Source organism: Myotis nattereri (assembly GCF_964212035.1).
Source record: "Myotis nattereri genome assembly, chromosome: 7".
In the NCBI taxonomy this organism is placed as follows: domain Eukaryota; kingdom Metazoa; phylum Chordata; class Mammalia; order Chiroptera; family Vespertilionidae; genus Myotis; species Myotis nattereri.
In genome coordinates, this window is record NC_138082.1 from 37,708,870 (window position 1) to 37,735,771 (window position 26,902).

The window sequence follows — 26,902 nt, forward strand, 5'->3', positions numbered from 1 at the left end:
ACTGTAGGGCTTCAGTTAAGAAAACAAAGCAAAACAAAAAATCTCTCTTGAAAGATGATTTCAGTCAGAAAAATAAAGGGAGTTTCTGGCAATTTGAATTCTGACCTTCTCTGAGGGAGTATAGCACAATTCCCTAATGAATACCACTGTTTGTTGGTTTTTTAACAAGACATTTCAAATGCAAATGCCAATATTTTATGAGCACTGCTTTCAGATGTGTCCCTAGAGGCTATTGTTTTTCAAAGCTGCTCAGTTGCCTAAAAAAAATTCTGTTTGGTTGTCCTTATTTGAATTGGGATAGTGCCAGGCAAAGTAGCATCCTTGGCCTCATGAATTGCTAATTCCTGAAGGTAGGCGGCTGACTGGGAGGAATACTTTCAGGGGTAGATATTATGCTTACTAATCCTGCCTCACAATATAATTTGCAACTTCATTTTCTTAGTGTGAAACCACCCAAGTCCCATGGTTACCGTAGTAAGAGCACAGACTCCAGATTCAGAAAGAGTGGGCTGTTCAAAGCCTGGATCCTTCACTTGATACTCTCTTGCTTTAAGAAAGTTACTTAACTTCTGTATTTCCTAACTTTATTATCTGTAAAATAAGAATAATTCTGCTGACCCCACAAGGTTGATCTGAGGATTAAATGTACAATATTTGTCCGAGTAAAAGTTAAATTATAACCACTCTTTTTAGCGTGCTAACAAAAAGCAGATACTTCTGGGTATAGAACATATTAAGATATGCAATACCTCCTAGTGGAAATATCAATTTATTTATTGAGAGCAGTTTTGATCATGAAAAAATAAAGTCAAGGTGAGCTCAAGTTACCAGGAAATGAAAGCAAAGTGCAAACTGATGGAAAGATACCTAATGGGATATACATCTTGATAAAAACATTCTTAATTGACTTCTGCATCTTACTCAGTGTTAAAGGCCCTTACTTTTGATGAGATTACCTGGGATGAGAATGCGTGGATGCAAACCAATACTTCAAGGGAGTCTGGTGGAAATTGAATGAAGTCCATGGACTTCACTACCACCTGCACATCATGATGGCTAAGTCCCTTCAAATCTTCAAGTAGCTCTACAGGGATTGACTAAAACATATTTACTGGTGAATTAAGTATTTATGAAGTCCCTGAAATGAACACCAGGCGCAGTGGTTATCAGAATCCGGGGGAGACAGTGGAGAGAAATGAGTGCCAAGAGCCGGGAAGGTAAGCCTAAGCAAGCGGACCAGTGCTGCAAACAAGAAGCAGGGAGGTTCGGAGTTCCAGGAAGAAGCTCAACTGGGCAGACGGCGGGAAGAAACACCAAGTAGGAGAGGGAGTGACATGGAATAAGATTGCAAACCAGGCAGGATTAATCGCGCAATTACGGCTTTAATGTTAATGAGTTTTATTTAAAGAAAGATCAGGTTGAGAAGTTATCCTTTGGAAGTTATCCAGGATAAGAGACTAATAAATAGCCAAACACAGATGGAAAATGTAGATGAAGATGGAGCCAACTAGTGCACAGCCAGGGGCCTTCAAAGAAGCAAAACATGAGTAGCCCTGTAAAATCAGAACGATTAGTTACCACTTATTTTAAACCCAGTCGCTCAGCGTGGGTAAGAGTGCTACAATAAAATTAGGACTAAAATAGAGATGATGGGCTGTAAAATGCAGGGATCAAAGTACCATGGAGATGAAACCCTTTGTGGCCAATCACTACCACCTGCACATCATGATGGCATCGACTCGTGTACTTCTTGGAGCTGGAGCAGGGAGGAAGGAAAAGAGAAAGGAGCTGGACTAATGAACACCTATCATAATTATTTCAATTGTGACTGGAAACCCAACCAAACCAGCTTCAACAAATTCTGACAAAATATCCATGGCTGGTGACTTGAAGCATAGGTGATTTGAGCAAACATGATGTCAAAGGATTAGCCTCCCTGTTTTGCTTGCTGTGGAATGGCCTCTTTCTGATGCTTTGAGTAGTAGCAAGACAAGGCAGTGGCAGTATTTCCAAGCTTTACATCCTCACACCTTCAAATGCAGCAGGAATGAGAAAGAGTTGGCTCTAGTTGGTAAGATGCTTATCCCTGAAACAATCATGCCCAGGGGAACGGAATATACAATCCAGTGGTCAAGCATCTCATGAGGCAGGTAAGAGGTCAATTTTATTTAAATCACATGCCTAAGAATTGGGAATGGAAGAAAGTGCTTTTAAAACTAAACCACAGTTTCCTCTCTAAAGTGAAAATTAAATCATGCAAGGGGACCTGAATCAGGGTCTGAGGAGGATGTTGAACTACTTCTATCCTGGCTTTGCTCTTACTAATGAGACGCCTGTAGGCAAGCATTGTTGGTTTTCCTCCCAGTCATTGGTTTCCTTACATGGAGATAAAGTCTCCAGTTCCTTTCTTTTCTGGAATTCTGTCGTTATATCTACAGTTCCAAAGGCCTTCACAAAGATCTGCTCATGCCTAAATTACCCTGGCAACCAGGAGGGTGACAAGAGAAGACTGGTTGGCTTACTGGGTGAGCTTACTGCTTACTGGGGGAGCATTTATAAATATGGGCACTTGTGTTTTTTTGAGTGTGAGCATTTGGAAATTAATTTCAGGGTATGTACTAAGACATTGCTGGAGCTCAGTGAAAAATCAAAGAGCAAATTATGACTTTTATGAATTCTATTTTTATGGTGTGTTATAAGGAGGGGTGGCTGTTTGGAGTGCTGTGTTTGTAGGCTGTTCTCACCATGTAGATGGGGTATGAAAACCAGGCTTGGAAAAAGTTGCAATACATTTTGGTTGATTTTCATATTTTCTGTGCATCTGTGGTATGTTACTTTCTACAAACTTTCAAAAAACAAGACTCACTAGTGAAAAAGGAAACAAGATATTTTGAGAGATAACTGATCAAAAAGCTCCACATCCTATCTAATAAAAGAGAAACATGGTAATTGGTGTACGACCGCTACCCTTCCCATTGGCTAATCAGGGCAATATGCAAATTAATTGTCAGCCAAGATGGCGGCCGGCAGCCAGGCAGCTTGAAACTAACATGAGGCTTGCTTGCTTCAGTGACAGAGGACTCCAACGTTCCCCGCCTGCTGCTGCAGGCCTCTGAGCTGCAAGCAACTATATAACAAACATAGAAGCTAAACAAAACCCCAGAAACCTGCGGGCTTCAGCCAGCAGGATCGCAACATTGTATGCAAAGGCCAGAAACCTACTTTCAGCAGTGGAGGCCTAAGAGCTGGAGCCAAGCCTCAAAGCTAAAGCTGGCCCAGAATAAAAAAAGAAAAAAGAAAAAAAGGAGCGATTGGGAGCTTCAGTCACCCCCAGCCTGAAAACAGCCCTCAGCTCCTCACCCAGACTGGCCAGGCACCCCAGTGGGGACCCCCACCCTGATCCAGGACACCCTTCAGGGCAAACCAGCCGGCACCCACCCATGCACCAGGCCTCTACCCTATATAGTAAAAGGGTAATATGCCTCCCAGCACCGGGATCAGCGGAGCCACGAGGCCTCCCAGCACTGGGATCAGCATGACAGGGGACAGTGCCCAAACCCCCTGATCGCCCTGTGGCTCTGTGTGTGATAGGGTGCGGCGCCCCAACCCCCTGATGGGCCCTGCTCTGTGCGTGACAGGAGGCTGCACCCCACCCCCCCTGATTGGCCCTGCTCTGTGCGTGACAGGGTACAGAGCCCCAACCCCCCTGATGGGCCCTGCTCTGTGAGTGACAGGGGGTAATGCCCCAACCCCCTGATTGGACCTGCTCTGTGCATGACAGGGGGTGGGGCCGCAACCTCCCCATCGACCCTGCCTTGAGTGTGACAGGGGATGGTGCCCCAACCCCCCAATTGGCCCTACCCTGAGTGTGACTGAGGGTGGCATCACAACCTCCCGATCGCCCTGCTCTGTGCATGACAGGGGGCGGCACCCCAACTCCCCAATCGGCCCTGCTCTGAGCCCAACCAGGGGCTGCACCTAGGGATTGGGCCTGCCCTCTGCCACGCGGGAGCAGGCCTAAGCCAGAAGGTTGTTATCTTCCGAGGGGTCCCAGACTGCGAGAGGGCACAGGCTGGGCTGAGGGGTCCCCCTTCCCCCCGAGTGCACAAATATTTGTGCACCGGGCCTCTAGTATTATATAATATCTCACTGTTGTGATATATTGGGTCAATAAAATATAAACAAATATTTCCTGGATTAAAAAAATATCATTTTAAACATATTATTTTCTAACTAGATGCCTGGTGCATAAAAATTCATACACTGGGGGGGGGGGGTCCCTCAGCCCTGCATGCCCCCTCTCACAGTCTGGAAGCCCTCAGGGACAGGAGGTGACCCAGTGATCAGGGGAAGGCGATGCCCCCATCACACCTCTGCTGCTGCCATTGCCAGCAGCTCAAACCTTGGCCAGCCCTGGTTACCTGAGCCTTGGGTGGCCATGGGTGGCTGGGCAGCTGCCATCTGAGGCTTGCCTGTGCCTCGGGCCGCCCCTGTTAGGCTGGGGGGTTGAGGGGACTGGGGGACTCCGGAGGCAGGTGCACAGCAAGGCCAGGCATCTGCCACCCCAGTGGGGCTGAGGCAGTGGTTCTCAACCTTCCTAATGCCACGACCCTTTAATACAGTTCCTCATGTTTTGGTGACCCCCAGCCATAAAATTATTTTTGTTGCTACTTCATAACTGTAATTTTGCTACTGTTATGAATCATAATGTAAATATCTGATATGCAGGATGTATTTTCATTGTTACAAATGGAACATAATTAAAGCATAGTGATTAATCACAAAAACAATATGTAATTATATATGTGTTTTCCGATGGTCTTAGGCGACCCCTGTGAAAGGGTCATTCAACCCCCAAAGGGGTTGCGACCCACAGATTGGCGACTCACAGGTTGAGAACTGCTGGGCTGAGGGGACTGGGCACTGCCATCTTGTGGCTGTGGGTGTCCCATCTTTGAGGGTGTGGCAATCAGTTAGCATATTCCCTCCTTATCGGCTGTGGGTGCCACCATCTTTGAGGGCAGGGCAGACATTTACCATATTCCCTCTTTATTGGCTGTTGGCACCACCATCTTTGAGGGTGGGGCAGTCAATAGCATATTCCTTCCTTATTGGCTGTGGGCACTGCCATCTTTGTGATGGTGTGAGGGTCAATTAGCATATTCCCTCTTTATTAGCTAGGATAATGATAGCAATAAGAATTAAGACTGACAATTATATCCAAGGCAATTTACACATATAATTCTATGTAAGTCTCAAAAACCCTATGCCATATATATTTACATTATTTTCACTATAAAGTTAAAAATTTGAGGCATAAAGAAAGTAATTTACTTCCTTAAAGATCATATAACTATTAAGTTTCAGAGACAGGTTCAATCTTAAATGGAGCATGCCCAATACCCATTCTTCCTTCTTGCTAATAGAACACCCCTTTTTCCAATTATTTAATCTCCTCTACAAAGCCAAGTGATTCCAGGGAGACCAACCCCAGACTCAGGCTCAATATGGGTGAATCCTAGTGGATTTAAACCAGTAATTAGTCTCCATTTTTCTAACCAGTGGGTTTGGACATGGTCATGTGATGTAATTCAGGCCAATGAGACTAATGAGGGTGTTGGCAAATATTTCCTCTCATAGAAAAGGAGTCCTATGCCACTGGGTGTTGGATCTGGGTACAATACTTGAAACTGATACAGCTATAAGTATAGAGCAACACCTCACACTAAATCTGGCAGTGTAGAAAGATGTAGGAAACCTGTGTTCTTGATGATATTGTTGACCTGCTGACTTTAAATAGTTCCTACTGGCGTCAACCTACCTTTAGCTTTGATGACAAGGAAAATAATAAATTTCTCCATTATTTAAGTGCCTTTGGGTTAGGATTGATGTCACTTCATCCATACAGCCACATAGGTCTGCTTCGCTCTAAAGTCCATGTCCTTAATCTCTAAACCTCCCAGGGATCACCATCCTACATAATAAAAGCATAATATGCAAATTGACCAAATGGAGGAGCAACTGGTCAGCGGGGGCAGCGCCGGCAAGCAGGTGGCACCAAGCCAGCCAAGGCACGTGCCAGCGGGCAGAGGACGGGGACAGCAATGGGGGAGGCGGTGGAGGGGTGATAGGGGGGCAGGGCCACTGCTCACCATCCCGTGATCAGCAGCCCAGTTGCCTCCCGCACCACTAGGGATGCTATTATTATCGTCTCTGTTCTATTATTACTATGAAGATCTCTGTTTTATTGACAAAGAAACTGAGATTCAGACAGATGAAGTATTTTTTTCCAAGACCACACAGCTAAAAGGTGATGGAGCCAAGACTCTGACTCCAGAGGCAGTTCTCCTAATCAAAAAGGATGCTCATTGATTAAAAAATAAATTAGCAATTAGTGGAATGTCAGGCTTTGTGCCTAATGGAATATTTTCAAAGATATTTTTGAACCAAGAGGACTTCCTGGTAGGAAGTCAAGTGTCATCAGCAAGGCCTAGGGCAGTTTTCTGCTTCGCCCATTCCTTCATTTCCATCTCGGGACTGACTCCAAAAATACAGTCTTGATCCTCACTTTCCAAGCAACTTGATTCCTTCTCAGAGTCCTCCTCTACATTTCCGCCAGCCATTGCTGCCTGTCCTGGGGGATGGGGTCCTCTGCCTGGGCTCTGCTTCCTGTGGCGGGTACAGAGGAGGCACAGAGCCCGCCTTAGGCCTTAACTTGGAGAAAGCCACAGCTAACTTTAGCAGTCTCCTCAGCTGACCTCATTTTAGCCAAGATTTGCCTCTTGAGAATTGAGCTAAGGTCACCATAACTGACTTGTCGATCCAAATGTTTAGTCTTTATAGTCACTCAGATATAATGCTCGTCTTCTCACAGTTTTAAAAAAAGACCAATAAAACCAAAAGAAACATTGAGCAAAGCTACCAGGTAGACAGAAAAAAGAAAGAAAACTGCCAAAATAAAAAAATAAATAAAAATAAAAACAAAACACAGAGAACAAAGCAAAACAAAACAAAAAACGTTGAAATAAATTTGAAAGCCTGCTATTTTAAGTCTCCTATGGAACAAGACAAGGAGTAAATGATAAATAAATAAATGGTGGTGGTTTTGAAAATTAACTCAGATGTATTTAGCACTGAGGAAGTAGGGTACTGAGAGTCAATATGGCATTTCAAATGTGTTTTACTATCCTGGCATTTAATTTATTTGTACTTCAAAATACCCTAAAATTCTACCATACAGATGTATTTTTCCATGAGAACATAATGCAACATACCAGCTGTAGGAAATAAATTTAAACTTCCTTCAACTGAAAATTCTCTGGTGGGCCAAACTCATTTAAGACTTTTTTAAATCAAAATTTTAACCCTAAATTTCAAGGTAGAGATGGGATAGGGAATAATGATTACTGATATGTATAGTGTCTGAATGAGAAGGTAGTCTGGGTACTTAGTAAGAAAAACATGAATTTAAGGTGAAGGATAGCTCAGCAGTTAAAAACTCAGATTCTGAAATTTGATAGACTTGAGCTCAAAAAGTGTCATGGCCACTCCTTGTATGATTATCAGCAAATTACGTTAGGCGTCTGTGCCTCAAGTTTATTCATCAGCAAAATAGGGACAGGGATAGTAATTGTGTTCCTTATGATGATGATATGAGGATTAAATGGGGTAAAGCTTGGTTGTGGACCTGGTTCATAGTAAGTAAGCAACAAAGTCAGCTGGCACAATCATCTATATCAGTGATGGCCAACCTTTTGAGCTCGGCGTGTCAGCATTTTGAAAAACCCTAACTTAACTCTGGTGTCCTGTCACATATAGAAATTTTTTGATATTTGCAACCATAGGAAAACAAAGACATATTTTGGATATTTATTTTATATATTTAAATGCCATTTAATAAAGAAAAATCAACCAAAAAAATGAGTTTGCGTGTCACCTCTGACACGCATGTCATAGGTTCGCCATCATTGATCTATGTCTATCTTAAGATAGTTCCTAAGTCTGAGTGAAGCTTTATGATTGCCCTTAGAGTGTTGTGTTTTTTTGTGTGTGTGTGTGGTTTTTTTTGGGGGTGGGGGGGGTGGTATATAGTCAGCTCAGAGCTGATATGTGTTAATCAAAGAAATATACTAATAAACTTGCCTACCAGGGAACCACTTACCCCAAAAGAATAACCATACGGCAGGAAGATGAACCTTTCTTAATTCCCCCAGCCATCCAGGAAGGACTCACCTGAAAGATGTTTCCTACATAGGAGTTCAATACCAACCTTAGCCCAGGTCAGTAGAAACACTTGCCTGACGCTGCCCCTATTTTAGGTGCTCAACAACCCTCTTTCAGTGTGCCCCTCCCCAAGGTAATAGGTCTCCAAGGCCAAGAACAACCTGGAGCCCATGACCCTCTCCCTCTTCTAGGCACTTGGACCCTGGAATCCCATGCCCTGCGCAATGTGCCCTCTACCATATTCTGGACACTAACACCCCAGAATTCTCTGCTCAAAGCTCCCCTAGCCTGTCTTTTAAGCCTTTATGGGCTTCCTTCTTAGGTCTTTCCCCCTGAGGGGACACAGGACACTGTTGCTGTGTATACCCCCCCAACCCCTAAAGAGTGGCCAAGAAGCAGCTGCTTTCAGGCTGGGCAGGTTGATGACGATTGTACTAGGAGGCTGCAGTGTCCACCTGCTTCTGTATTGAGGGCCTGAGCAGAAGGGTAGGTAAGTGCAGAGGGGCAGCCACAGCTGGCCCTACTCTGTCACTCAGGAGTTGAGAATTCTCAATTCAAACTCAAGTTGTCAGGCTTTCATGAAACTTATTCAAAGGTAGGAGGATTGCCTGGCCAGTGTGGCTCAGGAGTTGAGCATCGACCCATGAACCAAGAGGTCACCAGTTCGTTTCCCGGTCAGGGCACGTGTTCAGGTTGTGGGCTTGATCCCCAGTAGGGGCGTGCAGGAGGCAGCTGATCCATGTTTCTCTCTCATAGATGTTTCTATTTCTTTATCCCTCTCCCTTCTTCTCTCTCTCAAATCAATAAAAACATATTTAAAAGAACAAAAGGTAGAAGGATAAAACATAAATAATTTATTCACTTGATACATAACTTTATTTAATTATATAGTATTTTAGAGAAATGTGCTCCTGTCCTGAGCCCAGCAAATGTTAGGGGCAGGATTCAATGACTTAGTTGCTTGCTGAAATGTGTTCTTTATAATAATAGTAAAACAGGAAGAAGAAAATTTCAAACTTGAGAGGTTAGTTTCTCCTACTTGCACTCAGCACTTGAATTTTAATACGTAATAGGTGTGTGTATGGGCACCAATTGCCTGGAAATAACCATGTGGATACAGGGGTAATCATTTTCCAAGAGTCCACTGTGAAAAGAAATATTTTCACTGTTATAATTGTAAGAGTCAAAATCCCATGACCTCTCCTTCCGTGGCTGCCTCCTTTATTCCCTTCCCCTACAAACTTTCTAGTTCAAAATATAAGCCCTTTGGGAGTTGTGTCATCTGATTTCGAGAGAAAATTTGGAATATAAATATCTCCCAAGAATCAGCTGAGTGCTGATTGGATGCAGGGTCAGTTTTCACAGCTTGCCACCCTCCCCTCCCCCATAAACACACAGTTCATAGTTAGGGACCCCTCACTTTATGCTGTATTGACTCCATTGGGACTAAAACAAAAAGTTACATCAAACACCAGTAGAAGCATTTTTCCAAGGTCAACGGTGGTAACATTTTATACATATACTCCTTATTATTCTTTTCTATGTAGTGCATTTTAAGAATTCCCAAGGAAAACGCACCAGTGATTCTTTTATGTTGTTAATTTCTTAAACACATAGTCTTCAATTTTTTAAGAGCACTGCAGTGTAAAGAATTATGCTCATTCTGCCATCTAACACTATTGGATGAAGGGCAATAAAGGTTTTGGATGTCTTGAAAGCAAAATTCATTGTAGTATTTGATGTCACATTTTATCAAGCTTTGCACAAATTTATTCCAAAAATAAAATAAGGGCAGACTATATAGTCTTATGAGTTTTACATGTAACATAATCTTATGTAAGTATTCAGATATTTTCACATCTTAGATAAATGTAGAGGAAAATTATTAATGATAATTCTCTAACTAAAGCCAGGATTACTATTTTATATGACTCCATAGATTTTGTTCCTGCCCTATCTGACATGGTCTAATGAAATTTGAAGAGTATCTTGTGCTCAGAGGAAGGAGGATGAAGTGTAGAAGGCAGGTGCCAGGGAAAGGGAAAACAAATAAGGAAGAAGAAAGAGGTGGAGGAGAAATGCACCACTAGGTGTACTGGTTTATTTTTTAATTTAAATTTAGGTTTTATCCACTTGTCTTTCAACTTTCCTCCTGCTAAGCTGGAATGATTATTTTAATCTGCTACACCTTATTTATGCCTTCATTAGGAATTTCTTACCATACTCAATATGTGAGCATAAAAGAGTTATTATTTAACAGAAATACTGAGGTCCTTGGCTAAAGGCATGGAAACGCTACATACTATTTTTAAAATTCCTGTACTTTTCATTCAAAAGGCTATAAAATGTTTAATATATTTTCCATGACAAATATATGTTTCCCCATAGCTTGCTTCAAAAACTGTAAAGGGACTGTTCAAGGGCACAGTAAGTGAAAGGCAATGAAGAGATGATTGCCAAATGTGAACTACTCCCAGCATGCTGCTGCTTATCAATCAAATAGCACGGCACTCTAAACACTAAAGCTTCTTCTACCATCTCCATCCGCACTCCACTCCCTAAAGCTCATTATTTATAATAGTTCAGTGCAAATATTTTCAGACATTTTCTAGTCATTTAGTAGGTATACGTTGGTCCCACAATCTATGCCATGCACTGTTGTAGCCGCTGCTGATGCAGCAATGCACAGAAACAGAACAACTCTCTGTTCTCAAGGTTTTTATAGTCAGTGAATGAAACATAAAATGAATAAACAAACTAATAAGCATCTGACATGACTTCAAGTAATGGTAAGTGCTATGGATAAAAAGGAATAAGGGTGTTTACTATTTGAGGAGGGGGCTCAGGGGAGACTTCTTTACTTGAAAGCAATGAGGAAATGATCCCCACAAAAATTCCATAAGAGATTCTAAGCAGAGGGAGCAGCAAGTGCAAAGCCCTGAAGCAGAAGCAAACTTGGCAGGTTTGCATGCAGCAAGGAGGTCAGCGTTGCTTGGGCAAAATGACTAAAGGGGAACTGGTTAGGAGATGAAGGAGGAGACAGAGCTTGTGATGAGCTATGTAGGATTTTGTGGATCAGGTATTAGCATGGTCTGATTTATACTTTAAAAGAGTTATAGTGGCTGCAGAGGAAAGAAGAAACTGAAGGGGGCCAGGGCAAGAGCTGAGAGACCAGTGAGGATGCTACTGCAGTGGGCCAACAAGAGATGAGGATGGCTTGGCCACTCTCTCTCTCATTTATTGCTGGTGGAAATGCAAAATGGTGCAGCCACTTTAGGAGAGAGTTTGGAAGTTTCTTAAAAAACTAAACACCATAAGTTCCAACCATTGTGCTCCTTAGTATTTTCTCAAATGAGTTGAAAAAACAGCACACAAATGTTTATAACAGCTTTATTCATAATTGCCCAAACTTGAAAGCAACCAAGGTGTTCTTTAATAGTTGAGTGTATAAACAAAATATAGTACATCCATACAATAGAATATTATCCTACATAATAAAAGGCTAATATGCAAATCAACCAAATGGCAGAACAACCAGTCACATGATGCACACTGACCACCAGGGGGTGATGCTCAATGCAGGAGCTGCCCCCTGGTGGTCAGTGCCACTCCCACAGGGGGAGCACTGCTCAGCCAGAAGCCGGGCTCATGGCTGGCGAGCGCAGTGGCAGTGGCAGAAGCCTCTCCGGCCTCCGCAGCAGTGCTAAGGATGTCAGACTGCCGGTTTAGGCCTGCTCCCCCCACTCCCGAGTGCACAAATTTTGTGCACTGGGCCTCTAGTTTAGCAATAAAAAGAAATGAGCCATTAAGCCATGAAAAGACAGTATGAAGTTTAGATCCATAACAATTAAAAAAACATTTTAGTCTCTTGCAAATGATATTTTATCATTTAAAACCAGAATGAGGATTGATATGCTTTATTAAATGAACATTAATGTAATACAAAGCTGTGCCTTTATCTCCTATATGATTTATAACCCATGCTGACAGTTACCACATAGTGTTCATGAAGGTTGAAAATATTCTTTCTTCGTCTAGATAGGTAGGTAGATTGATAAATACTAATAGATAGATAGATAGATTAGATAGATAGATAGAAGATTCTTAGTCTTTGTTTTATATAAAATATGTATAATATTATATTAACCTAAAGGCTCTGAAGAGAAGGAGTGAGATTTATTTTAAAGCATTGGCTCACTGTGGAGAACAGTATGGAGTTTCCTCAAAAAACTTAAAGTGGAACTCCCATTTGACCCAGTGATCCCACTTCTAGGAATATATCCCAAGAAGCAAGAAACACCAATCAGAAAAAATATATGTACCCCTATGTTCATAGCAGCACAATCCACCATAGCTAAGATTTGGAAACAGCCTAAGTGCCCATCAGCAGATGAGTGGATTAAAAAACTGTGGTACATCTACACAATGGAATACTACACTGTGGTAAAAAAGAAGGAATTCTTGCCATTTGCAACAGCATGGATGGAGCTGGAGAGCATTATGCTAAGTGAAATAAGCCAGTCAGAGAAGGATAAATACCACATGATCTCACTCATTTGTGGAATATAGAGAACAACGTAGACTGATGAACAGGGACAGACCCAAAGACAGAGAAACAGCGATCAGGCTATCAATCCCCAGAGGGAAAGTAGGGGAGGGTGGGGTAAGGGGAAGAGATCAACCAAAGGACTTGTATGCATGCATATAAGCCAAACCAATGGACATGGACAACAGGGAGATGAGAGTATGAGTGCGGGGTGGGGGGAGGTTGGAGGTTAATGGGAGGATGAGGACACATTTGTAATACCTTAACCAATAAAGAAATTAAAAAAAAAAAAGAATTGGCTTGTGTGATTGTTGAGGGCTGGCAAAGTGGAAATCTGCAGGGCAGGCCGATACTGGCTGGACATTCTGGCAGGAGTAATGTTGCAATATTGAGTCAGAAAGCGTTCTGAGCCAGAATTTCTTCCTCTTTGGGGGACCTCCCTCTTATCTCTTAAATCTTAAGGCCTTCATGTGATTGAATAAGGCCCGCTCACATTATGGAGGGTCAGCTGCTTTACTCAAAGTCTATGACTTAAATATTAATCACATCTAAACTATACCTCACAGCAACATCTAGACTGCCATTTGACCAAACAACTGGGGCCTATAACCTAGCCATGTTAACATGTAAACTGACCATCACAGAGCTATTTGTTGCTTTTTTCCAGATTTGCCTTTTTAGTTATAAAATAGCATATTCCATGTTTTTCTCTTTACACACAGTCTTCCTGTATCCCCATATCCACTAATTAATCCCCTTCACTCATTCCCCCTGAGATTATAGGCTCTTTCCTTCTCAGTGCATGACATCATGCCTCATGACTAAGGATTGCCAGACCCCTGAGCACCACATCCCTATGTGAACTCTCACTTCCATATGCTGATTGTTGCCATGTTTGGCCATCTGGCTAGAACAATTTGTGAGTTTAGGACACGTAGCCATAAAGTAATCAATGTCAAAGGAGTAATTGACAGCCTTACCATGTGTCTGCCACTCGATAGTGGATAAAACAAGGCAGCACTAGAATGCTTGGAGCACGGTGACATCACAGAATTACAGTACAATGGTCCTCATTCCACACGCTCTGCTCGGAGCTTTTATGTGAGCACAGCATAAGAAATCATAGAAATGGCATAAGCCCTGACATTTTCAAGCCATGCTCTGTACTCTCTTGCTTCAAGTGGCTAAGGAATCTGATTTAAAATGGGCAGGAGGAGAAAAAAAAAATGTTCCTTTGAATTACAATGTCCGTGTATTAAGGCTAAATCAAAATCATCCAAACTTAAGGCCCGAAAGAAAATTGAAAATGACATACAGTAAGTATTAACCAGCATTAACTTCCAACGACGTCAATCTTCTTATTTTCATATGTATGCATGCAGTTTTGTAACTCCCACATGTAAATCGGGTATATTTTTCATACGTTATTTCATAAATGCTTTCATGGTTAATACCATGAGAAATGAATATTGGCAAATGACGGTCCTCTGAGAGTTTTTAGAAAATGGGCAACACATCGAGAAGGTGACATAATCTTTTGAGCTTCTTTTTGGTAGTGGTGGGTGGGCTTCCTTCTCTTCTGCCCTTGCCTTGGTCCCTGTCCTCGCAAGGTGGTGTGTGACTTGTTCTGGATAATTTAGCGCACGCTGTCACTTCTGGCTACCTTCCTTCCACCGACTCATAATCTTTAGGCCTCACTCTGTGCAAAGAGATTTATCAAAGCAAATAGAACCCAAAGATCAAATCTAACATGTGCCCAAAATAGCTCTAGGTTATTAAATTGGTGCACTGACAAGGAAATAACCGAATCAAGTGACAAGCAGAGCTGGCCTGTGTTCTTCCTGGAGGCGAAGCCCGGTTGCTCTGCAAAGCTGGTTTTATATTTTGTGGGGAGCCTTTTGTCTCTTGCTGGTTGAGACATTTAGGAAGTTCTGGGTCACTGGAGCTGACCAGCCCTATTGACAGCTGTATGAGTTTAGGACCTATGGCCAGAAAGTCATCAGTCTGGTCAATATGGTGCATCTGGAACTTATATCGGAGAGGGCAATGCTTTCAGTCCTGTTCACCTCCTCCCTCACTCAGGGGGTTCTCAGCCAGCAGTTCTAAAGCCCTCAGAGCTCCACCCTCCACAAGCATGTGCTCACAGCTGGAGGAGTTCCTCTTCCACTTCCACTGGTTCTGTCACCTAAAATGAGTTTTTAAATAATTTGTTTTTACTTTTTCACTTTTTAAATCTGTGATGTTGATATTGAATTAATATCTTTTAGAGTACTTATTATTTTCCTAAAATTTAAAGATACCTAAAGCAAATGAAATAGCACACGTGAATGACATTTGTAAACTCAAAGGCCATTAGTGAAATAGTATGTACCATCTGTACTGTGTGTATTAAATATAAGATGACTTTGATGGCTTCTATCCCTCTTTTCTATTCCAGTTCCTTCCTTTACTAGTAGACACCTGTTTAAAGCCTTTCTTTCCCATCTCATCTTAATTTTACTCACCATTAGAATATTAATATTAGCAGGCTGGTATCTCCAGACTGGTATCATTGCTCTTAAATGATCGGGAATGTGGAAATGCTCAAGTCCATTAGTCTTACCTTAAGAAAATTACCAATTTGAGAAATTCAGAGCTTTCCAAATATCAACCCAATCATTTTTCTTGTTTTAGGTAGTTCATATTAAGGAATGATCAGAAAGGGATTTGTGTATTTAAATCCTATTGCAATGCTTATTTTATTGTTGTTTTCTTAAATGTTCCTAAAGTTTTCATCTGTATACATTTTTGTAGGAGACTGCTGGATACTGACGATGAGCTCAGTGACATTCAGTCAGATTCAGTCCCACTGGAAGTCCGGGACTGGCTGGCTTCTACCTTTACACGAAAAATGGGGATGATGAAAAAGAAATCCGAGGAAAAGCCAAAGTTTCGGAGCATTGTGCATGCTGTTCAAGCTGGAATTTTTGTGGAAAGGTATGTGAAATTTCTGGTATCTCAAGACAAAATTCAAAAGGCAGAAACTATACCTACACTTTCGAAGTTATGGGAGCCTATATATTACTGAGGAAAACCTCAATCATAAGTATCCCTACAATGCACAGACTTAGGACTTATGATGAACTTACCTATAACAAAATTTTCCTATCCTGTATTATTCTTTTTATTCATTTTAAATTGACATAAAGACTAAAGACAAAGGCTTTTGGCTTTTGAATGAACTTTTGTGAATAACTGTTTAAAAACAATTATAACACATTCATATGCCATACAACTAATTTTACCTGAATAAACTGTAACACCTCATACAATAAATTCTACACTACACACCAAAACCAAGCAGGTCTCTCTCTGCACTAAAGAGAGAAGACCATTCTGTTCTCGTTATAGGAGGAAAGCTCTCTCTGTCCACCTTGGAAGAATTTTGTGTATTTTTTTTTTAACATTTCTGTCACTGAAGCAAGGAATATGTGATGGCTCCTAGAAGCACTGAATCAAATCATCAGTTTCTCATGTGGAATACATGTTAATATGACCCCATGTTACATTCTGTTAGCCCTTAAAAACACAACGTACTTTTCTGTCTGGGAAACAAGATGTTTCAACACTAAAAGTACGAAAAGACTTGAAATAAACATGTTACAACTAACCATGTTCAAAACTAGTTCTTAGAAATTCTTTAGAATAAAAAACAATTACATTGTTTTAATTTCTATATAAAAAGTTTATTTTAACAGTTTTGAGACAAATAAAACCAAGGAACAGAGAAATTTGTTTGTCAATGTACTTAAAATTAAATTTAAGGGAAATAATATCATTTTAAATCTTCTGACACCTCTAGCCATTACCTCTAATGAACAGTATAAACTTTAATTTTCTTCTGTTAAGGAAAGAATGGGAAATAGACTTGGGCTTCTAAAAATGAAAATGAGAATGCATTGCAAAGAATATTCAACGTGCCACCTGAAACTAATACAAAATAATACTGAATATAAACTGTAATGGAAAAATAATTTTTTAAAAAGGAAGTATTCAATGTGACTTAAAAATATATTATAACTACGCACGTAAAGTTTCTAGGATCTTGGGTTGTGCCTGTGTTACCCATAATAAAAACCACTCAGTGACTACTCAAATTATTTTGAGTATTACTTAATCATATCTAATTGGCTTTGATAAAACAATCATCATAGTGAGCAATTTGATTAGTCTGGTGAGGTGACACCCCCCCCCCGCCACACACACACACACACACACACACACACACACACACACACACACATGGACGCACCCTTTGCACATAAACTGGTCCCAACCCTGCCTTGGTGGGACCAGAATCTGAAACAGGGAGACAGGGCTGGAGAGAAAGAATTTCTATAACAATGTTCCTCAGGCAAGTGTGTGATAGTTATTGATTTTTTTCATAACATCAAATTCAAAATAAATAGTAGTTCAGAAAGTCAGTGAGAGAATCACAGACTGTTTTGATTTACTGAAGCAATGCATATTTTGTCTTTTTTAAGAAAATGTTACAGAACTTGGCAAACTGAAAAGAAATACAAACTGTGAATGTAAATCAAATAAATTTCCATTTCCATTCAGTAGAAGATTAAGAATTCTATAAAATATATTGACATGCTAATTTTTGTGTGCTATTCAACATATTTAATAGCCTATAGAAATATTAAAGTGTACTTAAGATCACTGAATTAGTAAGCAGTCTTGAAGAAAGCAATGTGCTACAAACATTTGGAAATAAAATCTTTTTTCTTACCCTTGAATTCCCACTAGTAAATGCATAAAAGTAGTGGGATATGCTTATCTTGAGTTTTCAAAAATAATCATCTTTGATCTTGAAAGTTAGAAAGTCTTCTTGAGCCTTCTCTCAAGCGTCTTCCCCAAATTCAGTGCCTCCGCAAGTCCTGGCTATTCACTTACCCACATGTACCCCGAGTCCGCTCACTGTCTCATCTCCTCTCCCGCATCTCCAAAGGGAGCCTTCGCTACCCACCATCAGAAGCATGGCAATAGCTTCTGAGCTGGGCTCCCCTCTTCCTCGCTTGCCTTCTCCAAATAAGTCATCCTACTGTGCTGTTTTAGAATATAAATTGGTTCCTGTCCCTCTGAACCTTACTATTACCTGTGGGTTTTCCTTTTCACTTGGTATTAGAGAATTTTTGTATGATGGCTTTGCAGGATTAGCAACCCCCCGCCCCCCAATTCTTTTTTACCTGCTTGACTGAGTATCTATACCAGTCTGGTTTCAACTCCATGAACACCCCTAAACTCCTTTCTTCCTTGAGGCCCTTAATCCTGATATTTCCTCTTTCAGAAATGATTTCCCTACCCTTTGACCGTTTTAGCTGGACCTTTTTATCCTTCCAGATCACTCTGTGTACTGTTCATTACTTTCTCTGCCCCAACCAGTGGTTTACCTCATAGCACTTCCCGCTGTAATTATATTTTGTTTCTTATTCATTTTTCCTCTCCACCACTGACTAAATCTCATGAAAGTAGCAACTATATTTTTCTTATTTGCCACTAAAAAATCTGGTGCCTAGCACAGTGTCTGGCATAAATAGTTGTGTTTTAAGATTTGACTTATATTTTGTAACTATAGTCAAAACTTTCAAAAATAATCCACTATATTTCCAACTGGACTTTTGTCACTTGTAAGAGCCCAAGAAATTCATTATTCTTTTTCAGCAACTTGCAATATATAAACTACTTACTCAAGTGTGAGGCAACTGCATTAATCTTCTCCCACACTCATTCTGATTCCAGGATGAGTTATCTCGATTTCTTATTTCTCATTTTTTATCTCAACATTTTATTTTCAATTATAGGGTTAGAAAATGACAATGAGAAATTTTCTCTATCAATTTGGAGGGGGGATCCTCATTTTTGTATCCTTTACATTTCATATAATGAGAATATATACTGATATTTATTTCTTAACCTATTGTAAAGTCTAAGAAACGTAATATCACCAGAGTTCCCACTGAGCCCAGGGAGCCCTAAAGAATGATAAGCATTGGAATCAAGGGTATTTGCTGCAGAATAACAATATTAATAATAATGATGACTGTCTTATATCGAGTACTTATTATATTATGCTAGGCATTTATAGTATGTACTCTTCACAGAAATCTTATAGTTATTCTCATTTTACAGGTGAGTGACATTAAATAGTTTTCCAAAGGCACACAGCTAGTGAGTGGCTAACAAGCTATTCAAAGGGTGTGTTCTCTTTGCTAGATCATGATGCCTTTTATGCCATTAGGTCAAACTGTTTTAATGTTACTTAATTTGTAAAACTTCTTATTCCTATTGATTTTTATATTGATCTTTTTTTTCCTGGCCTATCACCCTTTCATTTCTCCTGTACTTTAACTTTTTTTTTTTTTGTAAATGATGACTAGAAAAATAGATAGAAAAAACTATTTGTTTCTTTAGGAAAAAAAGCCCTCATAAATATTATTGACAATAATTATTTTCTGGCTATTTTATAGTGTAGTTAGTAGTTTCCTTGCCCTGCAAGATTTGAATAATTATCCCTGCTTAATGGAGCAATTAGTGTAAGTAATTTTATTTATAAACTATTCTGAAATCTCCCAACAGAATAGAGTATACAGATAATATTTTTATTATAACTAATCACCTACATTCAAAAATTAGTTAAAGTCATTTATAATAAATGTAACTTGAAAATAAAGTAACATCTCTGTCATGAAATGCAGGTTGCTCTATCAAGAAAGCCTAGGGTAGATATAAATATAAACAATATTTTAATTCTGATATTCAAGAAAGTCAAGATTTAAAAGGAAAACATGATAAATGACTCGACTTCTATCATCTTTTAAAAAAGATAGCTTTTACATAGAAAATGGGTAATATGTCTTAAGGATTTTTAATATAATGTAAATTAAATAAGAAGATTGATATTTTCCATAGTGATTTTATAGAAGATGCAGAATATTTTTTTTTCAAATTACTTTTTCTTATATTGAACCCTAATATAAATTAATGATATAATTATTAAATTATGGTTTTGTCTAATTTGGTTTTTGATGGATATCTTGGTTGCCCAATGAAAGATGGAAAATCCAACAAATTACTGATTAATAAAAATATTTTTATTATTTATACTATTATAAAAATAGAAATAACTTTGTTCTTTCTGGATAATTTTTGTAAATGATGTTAAATGACAATTTGAACAACCTTAAACAATTTTTGTCAATATTGTTTCCCCCGATATTCTAAACTTAAAAAAAAGAAATCTGTGCAAATTTTTATGATACTACACATTCCATTCTATAATTTCCATTATGTGGAAAAAAATATATTCGCTATTTTAATGACATTCAACCTCCACACTGAAGTTTTTGGCACATAAATGGACATAAAACAAGAATATTCTGCTGTCAGTGATATGGTGACATGCTAGAAAGTGTTATTGTTGCATACCCAAAAGACAGTCTCTTTTAATAAGATGACGTTAAGGCAAAGATATCTTTACCTGGAAACTAAAATCAATAGGACTTCAGATTGTGGTTGTAAGTAAACAAAATAGTATTAGCATCTGTCACATTGTAGAGCTTAATAAAGGATGACTGTAGTTATTTCATTGTTGTCACAAAGGCAGCCTGTAACTAACGATAGAAGGCAAACTAGTTGAAAGTAATCTTTCCCCTTATGTTTATACTGAGTAAATGATTCATATGTGTATATACATACTTATTTTTCTTTTTTTAGGATGTACAGAAAGTCCTATCACATGGTTGGTTTGGCATATCCAGAAGCTGTCATAGTAACATTAAAGGTGAAATAATTTCAATTATTTTAGTTTTCCAAATAGTTATGTTTTTAAATCTTCTTAAAATTGTCAGAGGAAATGAAAATAGGTCTTTGTTGCAGCTTACGTATTGGTATGTAAAAGATATTTTAACCATTTTACAGAATGTCATGTGTTCCAAATTACGACTCATTTTAGACTTAATTGAGGATTGATTTTCACTAACAAACTATATCAATGCATATGCATGTGTGAGCACACGTGTGATTATTTTCCCTATGCTTTATTTACATGGATCTTGAATTCAATTTTGACAGCACCAGGACTTGTCAGAGTATACAAATTTGGTTTTGTATATGTTAAAGAAAAATTGAATGCATTATAAAAAGATGTTTCAGTCAAAAAACGTATATGGAATAAAATTGTCCAGAATTTTAGGTCTGAAAAAATTTATAAAAAGTAAGAAAATTAAGAAAGAAAACAACAACAAAAATCTATCTTTCTTGTTTCTTCTTTTCCTATGGCTGCCCTAGTCTGGACCCAATTGCAGTGTTAAAATACTTAATGTGTTAGAAATACTAATGTGTCATAACTCTGAAGAGGAAAGGTTTTGGCTCATTTACTTCTCTCCAGTGTGTGTGTGTGTGTGTGTGTGTGTGTGTGTGTGTGTGTACTGTTCCTAGCCATTATTTCCACAGAAGCATTTTGAAAGCTCATAATTCAACATTCCTTATTTTTTTCTATCACTTAATTTGGGTGGAAGAATTTCAACTTTGTCTTCTCTACGTCTTACGGTGGTTTTCCTGTACTAACCGAGAATTAAAAGATGTATTAAACTACTTTACTAGCTTAAATTTATATTGCTTTCTTTTGTCACTTGATTTCCTTTTCTGTAACCCCTTGCATTTGGTTTTCCTTTGCTACATATTAGATTTTAATCTTATTAATTTAAAAAGATAGCTTGTTTTTCTTAGATGCTTTTTTATCTTTGTTTCTGAATTCTGATATAGCAATTATTGTGTAGCTGAAATGTCACATTATAGGATATTAATTACTCAGCTCTTCAGAGATTTTTATTTCCTCAACTATGGGAAAGTATATTATTTATTTTAAGAACCTTTGCTTAGAAACCAACTCACAAAAAATTTAAGTATGAGAGAATGTAAATGTTTTTCTAAAATATACTATAGAAAAAACATAGGACTATTAAAAAGAATATTTTACTTAAATAATTATTATTTCCTGAAATACCTCCTTATTTTCTTTGTTCTCAATCTGACAAGTCAAAGCCAAGCATCTGCATTAGTTTACAAAGGTAATCATCATTGTTGATGAAAAATCCCCAAGAAATGGAGAGCTAACCTTTTACCCAGTGGGAAACCCCTAATGGGAACTGTAAACAGCAGCCTTGTAACGGTCTGAACTAATTCTTCTGTGTTGGCTTTGGAATTTGATAAAAGATTTGTTGGCCTCCTTTGAGCTTTACTGATGGTAAAATGCCTTCTAATAGAACTTTTAGAGACTTGCAACTGACAAACAGATAAAGCAAGTGTTTATGGATCAACTTAGGGCCAAATGCAAGGAATTTAACAAAGGTACACAAGCAGTTCAGTAAATATTTCATTGGTGTTTCCAAGTGATTCAAAGGACCATTTGAAGTTATTGCTATGTTTCAAAAGAACTAAGTTTAAAGGAGACTGTTTGAATGCTTTTTATCAGATGTTTTAGATTAGTTTCAGCATGGGAGATGCAGCACACAGTTGGCCTCCATAAAATGTGGTAGGTGAGTGAAGCTCTAAACATCGCCTGCTCAGATTCAAAACTGATGCATAGATTTAAGGTTGTCCGCTTACTTACTAATATTAACCCTGCAGTGTATGTCATCAGGCCTTCTTGGCTAATAGTTTCTGATAATCATTAGGACTGACTTTGCTGCGTTTCTTTAGGTTTCTTAATTTCAGTGATTTATTTAAAGTTTGAGCTTCAGTGCTGGAGCTCAAACTTTACATTGAAAGTTCCCTCGGGATGTATGGGACTGATATCACCTGCTGCAAGGCCATTTCAAGTTTTTTGCCCTGGAATTACCTTAAGCAAAACCATGCAGCAGCAAGAGGCGCTTTCCTAGAATACCTCTTTCCCTCTTCCTTCCTGAGGGAATTGCCTGAAATGCCAAAATTACCATCCTCCGCCTCAATCAAAAGACCCACTTCCTTTATCTTCCCATCTTTCCCTGGAGGAAAGTATAAATGAACCCGCTGAGGTTAGAGTGAGTAATAAGGGAGCATATACTTGCATTTGAAAAGAAGATATAAAAATATCAAAGATTTAAACCAAATTACTAAATCCTATGGTGGAATTTCAGGCAACGTAGCAGGTAGGTGGGTGGGAAAGAGAAATTTGAGCTGTCTTCCCTTCACCCCTCAATTAACATCACCTACATAACCTGCAAGATGAGGCCCACTCTGGGGAATTAATTTGGGCATAAATTTGGAGCAAGATTTAGGATCAGAGAAGTATTACAGTGTTCTCAGGCTTCTTGCACCTTTTGATTACCTTGGGATTAAGGAGACAATCTTACCCCTCCATTAAGCCTATGGCCTCACTTCTGTGAGCCATAGACGCTAAGTGGTCTTGCCATATCAGACACTGGTACAAATACAGTCTAATGTGCTGATTTGAAATCTGGCAGGCTGGATGTATAATGCCTGATCTTTCCTATAATTTTTCATAGAAAGAAAGAAAACTGTATGAATTTGCCACCTGAAGTACTTACTCTTTTTTTCTACAGGAAGTTGACAAGTGGTCTTTTGATGTATTTGCCTTAAATGAAGCAAGTGGAGAACATAGCCTGAAGTTTATGATTTATGAACTGTTTACCAGATATGATCTTATCAACCGTTTCAAGGTCAGAAACATGGAATAAAAGGGAATTGCTCTTAGAATTAGTTATTTGAATAACAGAGAAAATGCAGAACATTGAGTCATTTAACCAGTGCACTTTACCGTGTTTCTAGTTGACAGGTCACAGAGCTAGGGGGAGGAGTTCATCACCTGAGATAGCCATCCTCCCCTACTCACTGACATAACTATATATCCACTTGGATATCATGAATCCATTATAATCTCGTTCCAATGACATACCAACATCCACCAGAATTGCTCACAGGCAGCCATGTAGAGATTGAAAGCTATGTTTTAAAGAAATATGATCTTCTGTGTTCCTGAGACACAGGAAGAACCTTTATTGTCAACCTTTTTTCAACTAAAACGAAAGGGCTTCTAATTTATTTCATTTAGAAACATTTAAACAACAGGTTTGATCAGATTTCTGGGCATTCTGCTGTACCTTTCATCCTTATGTATGGAATCATGCTATTTTTAGAGCTGGAAGGTACTGGGAGGACATTTATTTTAATGTCTTGTTTTGCCATTGGTGGGGTGCTCTTGTGTACCTACCTGGTACTGGTGGAAGTGGAGTTCTTGGGGTGCCATGGGAAAAGGAATTTTCTGAGGCCCCTATGGGAAGTTGAGGTATTATGGAAAGCTTTATTGATGATATAAAATTAAAGGGATTCCCTTCCAAGATCCCATCTTCCTCTGTCTCGCCGTGGAAAAAGTCCAATCTTGGCTTCAGTGGAGCTGGGATTAAAGCCACTGCCCAGAGCTTCCACTCCATATGAAAGCACAGTCCAGTTTAGCATCTGGCTAGCTTAGCTTGTGTTCTCAGCTGCAGTCCATTGCGCGTGGGGTCCACAGGGCCAATGCAGCTGTTGAAGGCCACATGGCGGGTGAGTGCAGGTCAGGGAGCAAGAGAGTGCAAGGGAGCAGGAACAAAGCAAGAGAGAGAGAATTCTTTTTCCGGGGATTATAACTGGGAGTTTAACCAATTAACCCAGATTTCACAGGCTTGCAGTAGCTCTGCCCCCTAGCTCATTATCTATTTCCCAGATTAGACTGACAGGCAAGTACCTCTCCTCTGGCAACCCAACTTTACCGCTTATGTCCTATGTCCCCCAGGAGGGGGGAAGGGAGGGGTGTTAATCCCCTTGGAGCAGCGGTTCTCAACCTGTGGGTCGCGACCCCTTTGGGGGTCGAATGACCCTTTCACAGGGGTTGCCTAAGACCATCGGAAAACACATATATAATTACATATTGTTTTTGTGATTAATCATATGCTTTAATTATGTCCAATTTGTAACAATGAAATTGGGGGTCACCACAACATGAGGAACTGTATTAAAGGGTCGCGGCATTAGGAAGGTTGAGAACCACTGCCTTGGAGGGACAATGCTCTGGTTCCGTGGGTGTGAAGCTGTAGCTTCCTGGTGACCATGTTTATAATATCTGGCCTCCCCTTTGCTCCTTTTCTATCATTCATGTTAATAAACTAGCTAATTATGTTGAGACAGTATTACCGATGGAAAAACTAGACTTCACCAATTCTAATAGGTAAATTCTACCCTTTTAAGAACTAGCTTTCTGACTTGACACTGGAAGATATAAACATTTAAAGACAACAGTATGGGTAAGACTGCCATTTCATCTTAGTTAAACCCTTGGGGGGGTTACAGTCCTTCTCAGGATTGAAAGCCAACAGGTTGATGAAGCGGTTTTTCAGAATAGTCCACATTGAACTTCAAGAATCTAACTCACTAATGTGTCCTCTCCCTAAAATTGTGTTCATGTTGATTTAGAGCTGCTCTTTTGGTAAAATATAATCATAATTATTACTTTCCACAGATTCCTGTTTCTTGCCTAATTGCCTTTGCAGAAGCTTTAGAAGTTGGTTACAGCAAGTACAAAAATCCTTATCACAATCTGATCCACGCAGCTGATGTGACTCAAACTGTGCATTGCATAATGCTTCATACAGGTATCATGGTAAGAACGGCTTTGTAACTGAAGTTTGTTGGTTTAATGAATAATCCATAACATTTATTCTCAAAAAGTATTTTAACTTAGTGAAAAAAGGATACCCAGAGGCAAATGAAAATATGCTGTGAGTTTTCCAAAATTTGGACTATTGAACATTTTTGTTTGTAAATTCATTTTCCCATAGTAATCAATAAAAAAAAAAGTGACCTAAAGAAAAAGTCTTTGGAATGAAAGTTAGTTACAGTGCTCTTCCCTTATATCATTGTGTTCTTCTAAACTGCCTCAGCAGCCTTTTCTCTTGTACATACATTGCTAATCACAATCAAATCCTACTGAGTATTTGGGAACTTACTCATGTGAATTTTCCCAAAATATCTGTCCTCCTCTTTGCAACTGAATGAATCAATAGATAAGTAAATAAATGACTCAACAATGCAAATTTTGGGTCAACAAGGAATAGATGATAGGAACCAGGAGATTGCCTGGAGTTTCTATAATGTCTCAGAGTTTAGGCTGAGTCCCAGGTGAAAAGAGAAAAGCAGCTCTTCTGAAGGTTTCAAATTGAGTGGGTTCAAAGGGGTGCAGGCCATGTGAAATCCCCAAATCTTAGTACCTTCTTGATTCCATGTGCATCAACCTAGGTTGAAGTGGTGTCAAAAAGCACGTAAGGAGAATTTTCCACCAACCTCAGGATATGATTGTCTGCCTCTTTAGAATTCAGAAGTTGTACCATTTCTATTGGCAAGGGTCACTGGCACTCAGATCTATGTAACTAGTTCTCTTTGGGGGCCTAGAGAACCTCAATACTCATCTTTCTCCACCAGAGACTGTGTTTCTAACTTGGTGCCATGCAGAGCCCCTAGAACCACACAGAGTAGGTTGGCCTGGAGATCTTAAAAACATGTAACAGTTACATAATTCTCCAAGTTTATTGTATACAGAAAATTTTCATTATTATTTCATTTTCACCCAAGAAACTATAGGGTGTTGTTTAATACACATATTCATTTGCTATGGGTTATCCAATAGTGTCTCGTGTGATGACTAAAAAATTGTCTCTTCTTTTTCATCTTCCTTTGCCTCCAAAATGCTGCAAATCCATCAATGCCTTGGGTTCAGATACCACTCCTGCCCCATGTTCCAATGATCTGTTGCTCCATAACAAATTGCTCCAAATTTAGTGGTTTAAAACAATAATTTATTAGTATATCTCAAGGGTCTGTGGTTAGAAGGGTCCCAACTAGAAGGCTATCACTTGGAGTCTCTCCTGTGATTTCAACCAGCTAGCAACTATGACTGGACATGTGAGGACATTACTAGGCAAGACATCCACGATGGTTCACTCACATAGCTGGCAGTTGATAATGGCTTATGTCTGGGAGCTCAGCTGGGCTCTTAATAAAGCATTTTCTTGAAGTCTCACCAGCAATTCAATAGAAATATGCATTTTATGACAAGAC

General features: G+C 39.3%; 1 protein-coding gene across 3 annotated transcripts in view; it reads left to right on the forward strand.

Annotated features, from left to right (window-relative positions):
• Nucleotides 1-26,902, forward strand: part of PDE1A (phosphodiesterase 1A) — a 260,293-nt gene that overhangs the window by 183,884 nt on the left and 49,507 nt on the right. For all 3 annotated transcript variants that reach the window (XM_081095731.1, XM_081095732.1, XM_081095730.1), the window contains exons 4-7: nt 15,563-15,745; nt 20,528-20,594; nt 23,356-23,472; nt 25,308-25,448. In XM_081095731.1, the coding sequence (XP_080951857.1) occupies nt 15,563-15,745; nt 20,528-20,594; nt 23,356-23,472; nt 25,308-25,448 (508 nt within the window). The remainder of the gene's footprint in view (nt 1-15,562; nt 15,746-20,527; nt 20,595-23,355; nt 23,473-25,307; nt 25,449-26,902) is intronic.